The sequence below is a fragment of the Anastrepha obliqua genome, chromosome 2, assembly GCF_027943255.1.
Source record: "Anastrepha obliqua isolate idAnaObli1 chromosome 2, idAnaObli1_1.0, whole genome shotgun sequence".
Lineage (NCBI taxonomy): Eukaryota > Metazoa > Arthropoda > Insecta > Diptera > Tephritidae > Anastrepha > Anastrepha obliqua.
This window is the reverse complement of record NC_072893.1, coordinates 126,133,009-126,147,564: the sequence shown is the minus strand read 5'-3', so window position 1 is coordinate 126,147,564 and position 14,556 is coordinate 126,133,009. Positions and strand designations below refer to the sequence as shown.

Below are 14,556 nucleotides of genomic sequence, written 5' to 3'. Positions count from 1 at the left end.
AAGAGTTCGTTGAATGCTAAAAACTTAATTTCATATGCGAACAGTTTCACATTATATTTTATAGTATATCATTTGGTTGTATGAAGTTGTAGTGCCTATGTGTCGAATGAGAAATGTATACGAACTGTATAATAGTTGTATAAGAGTTAACTTACCAGCTCAATTTCCTAATTTGCTCATTTTCAAGTAATCCAATTTTCCCTTTTCCGTTTTCAAAATTAGGAAATTATATCCTGACTGTAAGTTGTATAAGACTTATATTGAAGGTGTATAAGAGTTAGTCAAACAGCTTTGCTTTCATGAATTGCTTAATTCGATATCTGCTATTTATCCTTGAGTTGATTTGTGATGTTTTAAAATACTTAGGTCGTATAAGATTTGTATAACAGTGTGTTATCACTGCATAATTCCTTCTAGAAAATATTTTTATTTAGACATATATAAGGTTGTCAAAAAAGTCTTGCGGTATTTTTATTGAATTTTCAATTGTTCATAAAATTGGTTATAATAATGCGATTTAAGTCAAATATGCGCCGTTTTGTTCGATGACGAGTTCCCAACGAGATGCCAACTTCATAATACCCCTCTTATAGAAGCTCGCTTCCCTATTGTCAAAAAACTCGGAGAGCCAATTTTCACAGGACTCTCTTGTGGACAACTTCCGACTACCAATCTCGTTCGCCATGGACAGAAATAGGTGGTAATCACTTGGTGCGAGATCCGGACTATACGGTGGATGCAAAAGAACCTCCCATCCGAGCTCCCGGATCTTCTGGCGCGTCACCAAAGATGTGTGTGGCCTGGCGTTGTCCTGATGGAAGACAATCCGGCCTCTGTTGTTCAAAGATGGCCTCTTCTGCATGAGTGCTGCATTCAAGCGGTCCAGTTGTTGGTAGTACAGGTCCGAATTGAGCGTTTGGCCATAGGGGAGCAGCTCATAGTGGATGATTCCCTGCCAATCCCACCAAACACATAGAAGAACCTTCCTGGCCGTCAATCCAGGCTTGGCCACCGTCTGGGCAGCTTCACCGCTTTTCGACCACGACCGTTTGCACTTCACGTTGTCGTAAGTGACCCACTTTTCATCGCCAGTCACCATCCGCTTCAAAAACGGGTCGATTTTGTTGCGATTCAGAAGCGATTCGCATGCATCCATACTGGCAAAAATGTTTTTTTGCGTCAAGTCGTGTGGCACCCATACATCGAGCTTCTTTTTGAATCCAAGCTTCTTCAAATGGTTTATAACGGTTTGATGACTCATGCCCAGCTCTTGGCCGATGCTACGGCTGCTACTATGCTGGTCTCTTTCGATCAATTCAGCGATTTTATCGCAATTTTCGACGACAGGCCTTCCGGACCGTGGCGCATCTTCGATCACCTCTGCACCAGAACGAAAACGTTGAAACCATCGTTGTGCGGTGGAAATGGAAACTGTATCGAGTCCATAAACTGCACAAATTTTATTGGAAGCATGAGATGCATTTTTACCTTTATCGTAGTAGTACTGTAAAATATGCCGTATTTTCTCTTTATTTTGCTCCATGTTTGCGACACTATAACTCACGAACGACTAAAAGCAAACAACAATTAATCAAACACGTGTTAGCACGTGAAAAGAGCTTTCCAAAAAGCTCTAGCGTGAACCGATGCGACGAATACAACTAGAACTACGCGCTTGCAAAGACAAGCTTGCGGAAATACCGCAAGACTTTTTGGCCAACCTTATACATATATGCGTATGTATGTGAAACTGCAATTTATGTTCTTCTTGTTATTTAATTTACCCTTTCTACCTCGTTCATTGTTCGTTCACATGTTCGTTTCTGTGATATAAGAGAATCGTATAAGAGTGATTTTAAGATTTGTCTAGATGTCGAGCCATTTTTTACTAGTTTTCTCCTGTTTTTTGCAATACTTTTTAACAAAAATTAAATTGAAATAAAATAAAATTAAAAAAAAAAATGCGTATAAGAATTTTATAAGAGTGCAGTGGAGAATTGTAGTTCTGCCATATTTTATCTCAATTGAAAACATTTTTATTTTCTTGAAAACCATGTGAAAGACATTTAACAGTTCTCGTATTTTTAATTTTACATAACTTTTTCTGTATTTGTACCAATTTCCAGTTGAAAAATAATTAAATCGACAGTAAATAGGCTTTGCCGTAAGCTGTAGTGCTGAGGAGAGTTTTTATTCGTATAAGAGTCAGTTATTTTATGTTTATTTGAATTTTGGTTCCTATAAGTATAGATAAGAGTCGTAGAAGAGCTGTATAAGAGCCAGTGGAATTGGGTTTTACATGTTTTCATTTGTATAAGCATCGTAGTATTTGGGTCAAACTAAATCCAAAAAAGTTGTATAAGAGCCAGTTCTATTATGTTCATACTGTATACCATTCCTGCAGGAGTTGTATGAGAGTCGTAGAAGAGTTGTATAAGAGTCATATAATAGTTGTATAAGAGTCATAGAAGAGTTTTATAAGAGTAGTAGAACAGTTGTATAAATGTCGTAGAAGAGTTGTATAAGAGTCACAGAAAAGTTATATAAGAGTCGTAGAAGAGCTGTATAAAAGTCAGTGTGATTGGGTGTTCCATGCTTTTCATTTGTATAAGAATCATAGTATTTAAAAAATTAATAAAATTTCTAAAAAACAAAAATGGTTTACATCGTCTATTGTCAACCTGTTTGCTTATCTAAGCTTTGTTTTGTATTCGAATCGTATAAGAGTTGCCTGCTTTGAGTCAAAATGTGTCTACATACATAAGTTTTATTACATTACATAAGCAGGTATTTTTTCTTACAGAAAACATATAAATTATATTCTCGGTTACTCATCTTCAGCTTCTAGTTTTTATTCGAAAAATGTTTCCATATCAATTTCCATTTTCCATATGTTCGATAGAGAGGATGACTGGTATAAGAGTCACGTGTGTCGTAACTTTTCACAAAGTCCTCTTTTTTTAGTTTGCTTCAAATTCGCTGGTTCCTTTAGCCGTGAGCGCGCATAGCTCTAACTAAAAAGAAGAAAAACCGAGATTAGTGATTTTGTTAATTATAATAAATAAAACATACAAAATTACATTTAATCAAATTTTATGAAAAGATTACTATTATTATTATTAATACTATACGAGTATTTTACAAATAAATTACAAATAAAATGATAGCTGGTGCCGGGGAAGAGACGTTTTTGTATTATATTTGTGTGACAATTCGTGGATGGATAAAAGTCTCTTGATTTCATCGAAGTTGTATTTTTTAGCGCAATCTAGGCCGCTACTCATCACAGTATCGAATTCAGACCCAGTTCCCTTATTAAACTCAGGATAGAGTTTATCCTTGGGGAGGTTTCAAAGTTGTTAAACCCTCTTTGCTTGTACCCTCCCAGTAAGAATTTCGCCTGGCGTAGCCCCATAGTGTAGTGCCAGCAAATCTCCCTTAGCTCTAGCTCTTCACTCCCAAGGTTATCCTTGATGGTGTGTTGTCCCATAGCAAGAAAGGGCTCGAGTCCAATTAAAGGCAAGACCGTAGCCTCTTTCCCCAATGTGTTCGCTATTTCGTTCCTAGCTGGACACTCAAGAACCAGTGAAGACGACGATAGGGCCTTAAGTGCCACCAGACTGTCGCTCAGAATGACAATTCGTTCATTTCGGAAATTTCTGTCCAAGTTTATCTCTGCACCTAGACATATGGCAGAGTTCTCCGCTAGGAAGATGCGTGTAAAGCTACCCATCGGCACAAAACACGTGGTTCTGAGCCCGTATATATTGCAGCGCCTATGCCTTCTGGGGTTATTGTTGTTGATGCAGCAGCATAAACATTCCCCATACATACGTATAGGGGAAATTCTGCTGAAGTGACAGTCCTTGGCCGGATACAAATCCGGGTCGCTCCGGTTAGGTAACCCCGAGGTCTTCTAGGGTATTCAGGTCATCTGCGTTTCTGTGTAGAGTACACATCTAGAGTTTCCTTTAAAATGCAGGTACACTCCAGTTTAACATATCGTCCAGTTCAATTCGGAACTTCTTTTCGAATTTGATTACTTTAGTCATATCATCTCTGGGTAGCTGGGTAAAAGGGAAGTGCAGACTCAGTAGTTCCATTTTTTCGATGACTTCACTTTTCCTCTCCCGAAGCCTTCCCTGGTAATATTCAGCAGGGTACGCTTGGCTGTTTGCTACATAACTGTATGAAGCGGTGTCAGCTCAAGCATCACCTCCTTTGCAGCTGTACGGCAGGGATATTCATTTTTTCGGCTTACGTGATCAAACTCACCGCGTGAGAACATTTAACATGCATGCCTCGGTTTTCTTAAGGAATAATATTTCAAGACAAAGAAGTAGTATATAATAACTCCAGGCATGAATAGGTTGTAGAGTACCCAAACGTGCGAATAAAGATCACTCAGAGTCAAGGCTGCTTGTGGTTGAGTGCACAGTGGGAGAAAAAGGAGTCTCTAAGTGAAAATACCAAAAAGAGCACTTAAATAAACAAAAGTTCTTAATAACTTATTGGCTAAGTAGAACAAAAAAGTGAAAAATACAATCGAAAAAGTAGATGACATTTCATTGTGAAAAAGGTCAAAACACAAAATAAAGTGCCGAATTGTGTAGATAAGCCTAATTTGAAATGCATTGAAATTTAGGTAGATGCGCAGTTAGCTAATAAACAAATGTGATATACCCCTGCCAGTGACCTCTGCAGCGAGAGCAGCACGGCGATCTATGTCAAATTGGTTGATGGTTCATTAAAAATTTTACGACAGGTAGACGAGGGCAAAAAGGCGAGGTGAGCGAGCCGCAGCAAAAGGGAAAGTTCAACTTATTTAATTAACCCTCACGGTTAATGTGTCAAATAAACCACACGAACCGCACACACATACACACACATGCGCACAAAAGTAGACAAATAAAACTCAAGTTAAACACAAGCAAAAAGGATGTGTGAAAAGGGCAACAAGCGCTAGGAGGCTGAAACCAGAAATGCATATAAACCATAACGAGTGCGATGACGATTATTACCCATACCTGCACAATTCAAGGCAGCGGAGGCAGCGGCATATTTGGTATCTGTGTCAAGTGTGTTGACATTTAACATAAAAATTCAATCAATAGCGGCAGTAGGCATATTTTTTAATTAATCAAAAGTCAGCTGAGACATATTTTTACTGACAAAATCTGTGAAGCCAAGCAGCATACGAGCTACCCTCTGTCTACGAACATTTGATATGCTGATGAGCAATGCCAAAAAGATGATGCTTCAAAAGGGACATGTGCAGGGCATAATTGGATATCAAAGCCTTCAATTATCAGCAAAGAAGCAAATTGATATAAAATAGTAGCAGAAAAAAATGGGCAAAATGGCTAATGGAGAAAATGTTTGCCTACTATGTACTTGTACATGTATGTGTGTATGTAAGTGGGAAACAAAATCTGCTTAGAAAGAAATGCTCGAAAAAACGGAAAGTTTAATCGAAGACTGTCGTGCATGAACCGGCCTAATTTACATCAATCTTAATTTTTATTAGGAAAAAAAACGGAGTGAAAAAATAGCTTTGTGAATTTGGGTAAAATGAGAAAAGTATGTGCATATGTACACATTTTTCTATATTATATGTCTTGGAGTAATCTTGGAGTAATGTCTTTATGTAATCCCGAAATTTCGGGACTGGTACCGAAAAATAACTTTTTGAAATTCAGTAAAAATTATGAAAGCTTTAAGTTTTTCCTATAAAAACAAAGTATTTTACCATCGTAAATATTTTTATACTAAAAAGTAAACTAACTTTGCATACTTTCTGTATTATGCTTTAGAGAAGCCAAACTCGCGTAAGCGGTTAACGTGTCAATTAAGAAAAAGATGCCAATTTAGGCAATAATTGTACTTTGCGGAATTTCGGGATATATTTGTGTAATCCCGAATTTTCGGGACTGGTCCCGAAAAATAAATTTTTGAAATTAAGTAAAAGTTATAAAAGCATTAAGTTTTCCTTTGAGAACTAAAAGTATTTTTACATTTTTACATCCAAAATAACGTATGATATCAAATTTACTTTGCGAAAAATTAAAGGAAAATAGGTTTTGTATATTGTAGATATGTATATTTATTATTATTGACTTATTATTATATATTTTTGAAATTAAAATTAAAATTTGAAATTTTGAAATATTTTGAAATTTTAAAAAGTGTCAACGAAAAACCCCACTACGCAAACTTATAAAATGGATTCTCGTACTTGTTGCTGCACATCAAAAGGGCAAATTTTTGCAATGTCCGCCTACATACGCACGTATAGTAAAGGGTTTTTCAATAAGGGCGGGTAGATGTTGAAATGGAATAAAATGGCGTTTACTGTGTGGCACGTAGCGCCGTACTACTGGAACCACATGTCGTCTAGGTCCATATGGTTCAATATGGGCCATAAGAAATTGGAAGGGCCACCACGTCTACCGAAAAATGGGCGCAATGCGCGCAACGTTTGTGTTAATGAACACTCATTTTGATAATAAAGTTTTATCATTTGAACGTGCTGTTCAATCGTATAACTTGCTATGATGATTTGGCATAAACAACTGAATAATAAACAAAAGATTTGACAGATGTCACCAAAACAAAATGGCTGCCACAGGGCGCCAAAATCGACCCGCACCAATTGAAAAACCCTTTATGTACTTTCCTTTAATAAGATGCACATTAACTAGAAACAAATATTTAGACTTATACCGGGATTTATATGAACTAATGACGGGATTTCAGATATTTAAAGAACACCCTTTAAATCGGGATACCGTCTCTAGTATTGCCCTCCTTAATACATTTGTATGTATGTACGTGCATTTGGGAGAGGGGTTAAGTGATATACGCACAGCGGGGAGTGAGCGTGTGTGCCTGGCTTGATAGTCGTCTCATGGAGTTGGAAAGTAGGATTTTTTACCGCAATGCTTGCGGCAACTCAATCCCCAGCGCAGCAGCTAAAGGGTTCACTTACCGCATTACAAACTAGATGAGTGAATGAATGAATAAAGGACTAAATAACGGACAAGCGAAAGGGGTAGGAGTAAATTATGCTAAGGCATGCTCAAAGCAACTTGAAGGTTTCCATATGAAGAGCGCGAGAGTAAGAAAGAGGGAAGTAATACGGCGGTTTGAAGCAGAATGGCAATAAAGGTACTTCACAAAGTTGCAAATAATCGAAGGATATGTGATGCAAATTGTTTGCCTTCTCGAGATTTCCGAAGACGCAATTGAGCTTATTGGTGTTGGGTATACCTTTTTCATCTTTTTTTTTTTTTAGTTTTTTTGATACCTTTTTTTGTGTGGAAATAGCCCATGACCTTTTAGCTGATTTGCAAATGAATGACGCGTGCGCCTGCGGTGATAGAAAAAAAAAACACTTTTTTTCTTTAGGATATTTAACTACTTAACTGTTCAGCTGGTTGTTTTCTTTCATTATTATTTCTTTCCTTTTCTTTATGTGGCTACTGAGTTTTTGGCAAATTAAGGTCTCTAAATTGTGCCTACAAAGGGCGGACAAGTGACAAGGAAAATTACTTGAAAAAAGTGTCAATTAAAATTATTGAATTTAATTCTCTTTAGAAGGGGAGAAGAACGAAACGAAAAAGAAATATGGTGTTGTAAAGGAATGCATGCGAAGTAAGGTCATCTAAGATGTTGGGATTCATGGAAATTTATGTCCGCTGAATGAATGCCGTCAATAGAGGAAAGAGAGCTGAAGAGCGAGAAAGATACAGTAATTTCAAACTACATTCAACCACAATATCATTCACTGTTGCGTAGATTTTCCTTCATCAAATGATCGATTGATGATGATATTTTGATCAAATTATTTCTTTCTCGAAACGATTAAGAATCCAATGTAGAGAATGCTGCTGATATGACAGCCCTTGGCTCGATATATGTATATAAATCCAGGTCATTCCGGTAGCATAGACATGACCACCACAGGCGATTGTGCTATGGCCTTTCCATATTTCCCTTCCACCTTCATATATTAAAACCGGAGCCTAGTTAGGATTGACAAATATTATCACGTTAAAGAGAACCCAAAGAGAGCACAAAAGCTTGCACTTTCCTGCAAATTCCGCAAAGCTATTGAGCTTCCCAGACTGCAATAGTTTTTGCAATTCAAAATAGCAGAAATACCGAAAAAATGCCCCTTAATGCACTTCAATTAGAGATTTAAGCTTTAAGCGAAGTGACGAAATGATAATACCGATTGTGGAATATTAAAAGAGGCCAGTAATTGGAATACTGTTTTACATCAGTTCATGTATAAAACACCAGACTGGTGCAAAACCCCGTATTTGTGCAAAGTGGTACATGGACAGCATGCAGCGATGGCAATCCTAAGAGCACTCTGGAGCATTAAAGGTTATTTCGAGTTAGAGAAGGATCAGTTTATTGAAACTTGAGAGTCACTGAATCATACGTCTACTATCCAAAGTCTAGGCATCCATACAATCTTCTAGTAACACTAGTGGCTAGTGCTGGTCTAAGCGCGCACGGTGCTGATCTGCCAAATTCAATGAACGACAGCTTCATGGTACGACTATACTGGGGATTTAGGGCTAAAAAAAACCAAAAACTTCAAAAGTGCCTAATCGTTCAAACTATAGGCTGATTCAAAAGGCGATGCAGATTTTTAGCAGCAATTATTTGTGTTAATTTTTTTCTACAATTGATGCTAGATGCTGTGAAAAAAGGTTGTGAAAAACTTAGCTATGGAGCGATACTCAGTTGAACAGCGCGTTAAAGCGAATGAAAATCCACAAAACGCCAGGGTATTCCACCGTCTGTGAAATCAAACTGTATTCTGACGCAAATAAATAAATATTTCGTCCATACCGTTATTACGGCAGCTTTCTGTTTTTTTTATGATTTATATAGTGCACCGTAAAAGTGTATTTCGACATGGAACTGTACTTGTCTGTATCGTTATTCCGGTAGCTCCTTATTTATCTTTATAGTGTTATTTTTTGGATTGAGTTAAGTTATTTTAATTTTAAATCGATGGTTAGATATTCCTTTTAGCAGCCTGCGCAGGAATAATTGGAGCTATAAGATCGAAATAGACTTACAACTACGCCTAGCAGCAAAGAATACCGCCTTAAGAATAAAAGAAGGTGGTTTTGGACATTTGTTCATAGTGTCTTCTTAAACAGCCAAAGGCTTACTAGCAGCTCATCAAATGTTACTACCTCTACCCTAGGCTTTAGAGTAGAGTTTAAGGTAAATTCCCCACACTAAAGCAATGGGATTTGAATTTACTAATCCAGGAAGATGCCGTGGTATCTTTACACCGATGGATTCAAGATGGATTGCGTCATCGGCGCCAGTGTATACTCGAAACTTCCCAGTCCTTTCGCCTGGGAAATTGGAATAGCATTTTTCAAGCAGAAGTTCTCGGGATAAGAGAAGCTTGCAAAATAATCCGAAACCATCCGCATCAACTATCGGAAGTCTGCATTTTTTCAGATAGTCAAGCAGCCAACTTACAGCTTTAAAGTCACCCACAACCAATTCAAAAATCGTCAGACAATGCAAAGAAGAACTTAATAATTTAGCGCACATGACAGACACCGCTCTCATCTGACACGGATACCTGTGAAATAACTAAACAAACGTGGCCCAATTTTAACAAATCGCGAACTGACGAGTTGTTCAGAAAGCCACCGGCCAATGACCTTTGGGGGACCGTGCCAGAAAGATGGGGTGGCCATACAAAAATAGTTGTAGACGCTGCAATCAAGGAGAATCTAAGGAAACAGTCTTTCACTAGTTGTGTGATAGTCCAAGTCTGGGTGCTCTACGACATAGAATGCTGGGGGAATTCTCGATGGTCAACCTGTAAGATATTGCAGAAAAGAAAATTGACGAAATAAGCAGATTCATAGCCAAATCTAGATGGTTCGACTAATAAAAAGTAGTGGTTCTACAAGTGATATATCAAGTGGCAAAATGGGGTGTTAGATGAGTAGGTTTTAAGGGGCATGTGAAAAGGTGGTTAGTGTCGTGCGGGGTGCCTTCACGTTTGGTATGTCAGGGTTAATTCTGGATAAGTAGGAGTTTAACCTGCTCCAATATCCAGAACGTAATTGCGCCAGTGTTACGCGGGTCTCACGGGGAAGCTGGAGCTCTTCATCTGCTGTAGGTGGTGGTTGGACTCCGATTATATTCGACGGTGGACGGGAGCTTAAGAAGGTGGTAACGGTCTCCCGGTGAATGTAATTTAATGTCTGTCTAAACATTGTCTGGTCCAGTAGATGTCTAGTGAACCGCATATCTTCTGTGTGGTAATTGGGTCTGGGTTGTGTCACTCAAGACAGCACCTCTACCACCACCGTTCTTTTCAGTGCCTTTCGTTTTTGTTTCGCAAATGAAATTTCTTTTAATTTTTCATGTATTTTTGTCTTGAGAATTTGATTTGGATTTTAAATTCATTTTAGCATGAAAATTTTCTTATATTGGCGAACTTTTTTTTCACTCATTTCAGTTTCTTTACAAGCATTGGCTTTACTCCTCTTTATTTTGGTTTATTTTTATTGCGTCCGATAAGTCTATGCTAGCTATTTTGCGACTAATGAATACTTTTCAATTTTGTCTAATTTTCTATAATTATTAGGCTTTCTATGCTGCTATGTAACCACCTTCCCACTGCTCTCTTCTCAATCGTGTGAACTAAGTAACTCCCACAAATTACACCAGCTGCCAAAATATCTAAAGGACCTACTCATTACTTGAAATATTGATTTTGCAACAGCAAAGCATGATAAAAGGCACAATGGAAGATCCCCGCCAGCACCAACACGCACACGCACACGCGCACTGACATCCTCATTTTCTGAACAAATCAAAGGAATGCCTGCCGATCACAAACTCCGATAAGTTAAATAACGCATTTAGAACTCATTCAAAGGCTACCGTTCTTTTGCTTTCTTTCTTACTACTTATTTCTTTGGTCTGTTTTTTTGTTTTTTATAGTACACCGAAACCTGATAGAAAAATGTGCGGTAATGTGAAATTCCATAGAAGGCAAATAAGAAAAGGAAATATATCTAAAAGCAAGTAGGAAAGACAATATTGCACAGCAAAGAGATGTTCGAAATGAAATCCTGCACGATCGAAATGTGTACCGCTCGATAACAGTAATTTTCAATTATTGCACAAACAAAAGCAAGCAAATAAGAAAACCTGTGCGCAAGCGTACACAACTGCACACTAACAAAGGTGAATAAATGCAAATACTATATGTATGTGTACATACATACATACACACAACCATATACACATAGGATGCGTACAAATATAGCGCAATTTTTATTACTATTTGCTTCTTGTGAATATTTGTGCTTTGGCCGAGAAGTATTCCTAAATAAATATTTGCCGAGATATAAAAGGCAAGTCACGCACAAAAACGTATGGATGTATGGGTGTATGGATGTATGTGTATATGTATGCATGTCGTTGTTCAAAAACGGAACGAAATACTCCTTGTTGCACGATACACGAAGCTGAAATGCTAAGTAGGCTCTGAGTTGTGAAAAGGATGAAGATGAGCACAAAGAAAAAATCGAAAACTGATCGAAACAGAAATGCATAAAGCAATGAGCGCAAAGCTATAAAGGCCGTATTGAACACTAAAAATGCAATAAAATAACAGAGAAGCAAGAAAAAACGTAAAAAAATACCAACACGGGAAACAGAAACAACAGAATCAGTGTCAGTGGCAATAAAATGATCACGAAAGATCAATGCTAGAGAAAAACAAATGTCTTTTTTCTGACACCAATGCGCCAAACTGTTGAAATGGACTACAATGTTTCATTTAACGCTTAAAAAAATAATAAAAAATAGTTAAATTTTCATTTAAAAACTTAATAAAAAAAAGTCATAAAAAAGTGATAAGTCAAGAATGCCCCACATTCAGTGCTCTCACCCACGTACATATTTGCATGGCTACAACAACAGTTTCTAAAGTAGTAACCATGAAACAATAATTAAAGCTGATGTAAGTTGCCTACTTTTCATCCTGCGTCGGCCATCTTGAGCTATTTATTAAATCCGCGATGTCCTCTTAGAAAAGTAACTTTTTATTTCAGAGCAAATTCTAAAAAAAACTACTCAAAGGCATAAAAAAATAAATAAATAAATAATTGGCGCGTACACTTCTGTTAGGGGCTTGACCGAGCTCCTCCTCCTATTTGTGGTGTGCGTCTTTATATTGTTCCACAAATGGAGGGACCTACAGTTTCAAGGCGACTCCGAACGGCAGATAATTTTATGAGGAGCTGTTTCATGGCAGAAATACACTCGGAGGTTTGCCATTGCCTGCCGAGGGGCGACCGCTATTAAAAAAATGTTTTTATTAATTTTGCTTTCACCGAGATTCGAACCAACGATCTCTCTGCGAATTTCGAATGGTAATCATGCACCAACCCATTCGGCTACGGCGGCCCCATAGAAAGGCATAGAAATGAAAAATTTTGCTCAAAAAGTTAGCAGGCAAAGCAGTTCTTTCTGTGCAGTTTGTGCATAGCCCAAAAGGCGAAAGGAAAAAAAAGACTAGGTAAAATAAACGCGAATCTATTCAAGGGGATGGCATTCGAGCAGAAAATAGAAGAATAGAATTATTGACAAATAGATAAAATTAGTTTGTCGCGCATTCATAAGACCAGAACTTTTCGTCAGCCCGTTTTGCATTTCCAAAAAACGGTAAGTTGAAGAACTACTCTAACTACTCAACTACTCTAATCACAGCACCTTCTATAGCTACGCCTTGGGTAAAATCGGCGGCACTTCACTGAAACCAGGCGCAAGAAAGTTTGCGTGTATCGCTTTTCAACAACAGATTTCGAGATTGAGCCAGATCGGAGGAGCGCGAAGTTGTCTAGTGATGCTCTTCTGATGCCTATCGATACTTTGCATTACTGGAATGAGCCCGAGTGACGCTTCTACGCAAGCAGAGTAAATCTTTTTTTTTTGTTTTTAAGTGTAGTTTTATTTAAACGAATTTGGATTTATGTAGATCGCATACTGATTGTTGTTGTTGTTGTAACAGCATAAGCGTTCCTCAAAAATGTTTAGGGGATGCTGCTAGAGTGACAGTCCTTAGCCAGATATAAATCCAAGTCGTTCCGGTAACGTAGAACCGACTATTGTGCGAATGCATGATTGTCATGTGTTTCGGCTGGGAAAAAGAATTGGCACATCCTAAGGAGTGGAAGAAAATGAAAGAACAAATGAGTGTGCAAGGAAAGCCTCTGAGCTTGACCTACAGCGAGTGGTAGAGGACACAAGCATTCCTTCCTGTACACTGCGATTGACTTGAGCGTAAACGCAGAAATAGGTGATGGTCTCTGACTACTAACTGCAGGGTCTCCAAAGCGCTCTAGCCAAAGCTGAATTTTAAAGGGACAAAAAGCTTGCTTGGATTCAACAGATCAACTACCAGCGTCCTGACAAATGTTACTATAATGGGTCACTGCAGTATTGACACCCTGGCCAGTAGAATGCGTGCACCTCACAATGACTTCTGCGGCACTTGTGGAGATGAAGAAGAAATTGAGTCGGTACAACACCTCCTCTGTGAATGCCCTGCGCTTCAAAGAGGCCTTGCAAAATATCTTGGCGATTATTTCTTCGAAAACCTGGGAAATTTGCAAACTTTCTTGCTGGAGGGATTAGTTACCTTTTTTAAAAATGTCTAAGCGGCTTGAACAACTTATGTAGTTAGGGGATGGAAATCAAATTCAGGTATCACAATAGACCTTGGGGCCACCGAGTATCTTGTTTAAGACAAGCAACCTGGCTAAACTAACCCAAGCTAAGGACCGACTTATGAAACTGGATAATTTCAAATCCCAGGCCAGTCAAATAATTCCTGAGAGACCAAGCAAAACAGTTGATTGAGTTTGGGACGATATGGCACAGGCAATATCCAAAATTCGTATATGAATTAATATATGAAGGTCTTCTGAGAATGTGAAATATTTCTTTTTAGTTTTAAAGATATGGATTGTCAAAGTTTTTATGAAACGTACCGAAAATAGCAGAAATTTTTAAAATCCCACTGTTAAGCAAATTTCGGTTTTCGCTCTATCATTTTGAAATGGATTAAATCGGATTTGGACAACAGGAGTGCAAGCGTTGTCATTGATGGTATTTATTTATTATTTTATGGCCATTTATTGGCTCCTCTGGCGTTCCCCAGAGTACCATCTTGGGGTCATTATTTTTTATTCTCTTCAACGAGATTTCTGCTTTATGCTGATGACTTGAAAATTTACTCTGATGTTAGTTGTCTTACTGACTCAGTTTTTTTATAGTCAGAACTCAATAAGACCTCTCACAATTTTGGTGATATGAGCAAGAATATCGGTGCCAAACTACTCCCTCTCAATACTGCCAGCACTAATACAACAAAAAGCTAACCCTATGCCGTTTTAGTTCCTTAATTCGCTACAGATTTTCAGAGCAGCTACATTTTCGTTTGTTCCCTCCATTGCATGCTGGAATTTTATGATTTTCATGCAAGCC

General features: G+C 38.0%; 1 protein-coding gene across 1 annotated transcript in view; it reads right to left on the bottom strand.

The window, feature by feature from the left end:
* Positions 1–1,976: 1,976 nt before the first annotated feature.
* Positions 1,977–14,556, bottom strand: part of LOC129237180 (neurogenic protein mastermind) — a 64,181-nt gene continuing 51,601 nt past the window's right edge. Inside the window, exon 4 of the mRNA XM_054871691.1 lies at positions 1,977–3,014. Coding sequence (XP_054727666.1) covers positions 2,989–3,014 — 26 coding nt within the window. The 3' untranslated portion in view covers positions 1,977–2,988. The remainder of the gene's footprint in view (positions 3,015–14,556) is intronic.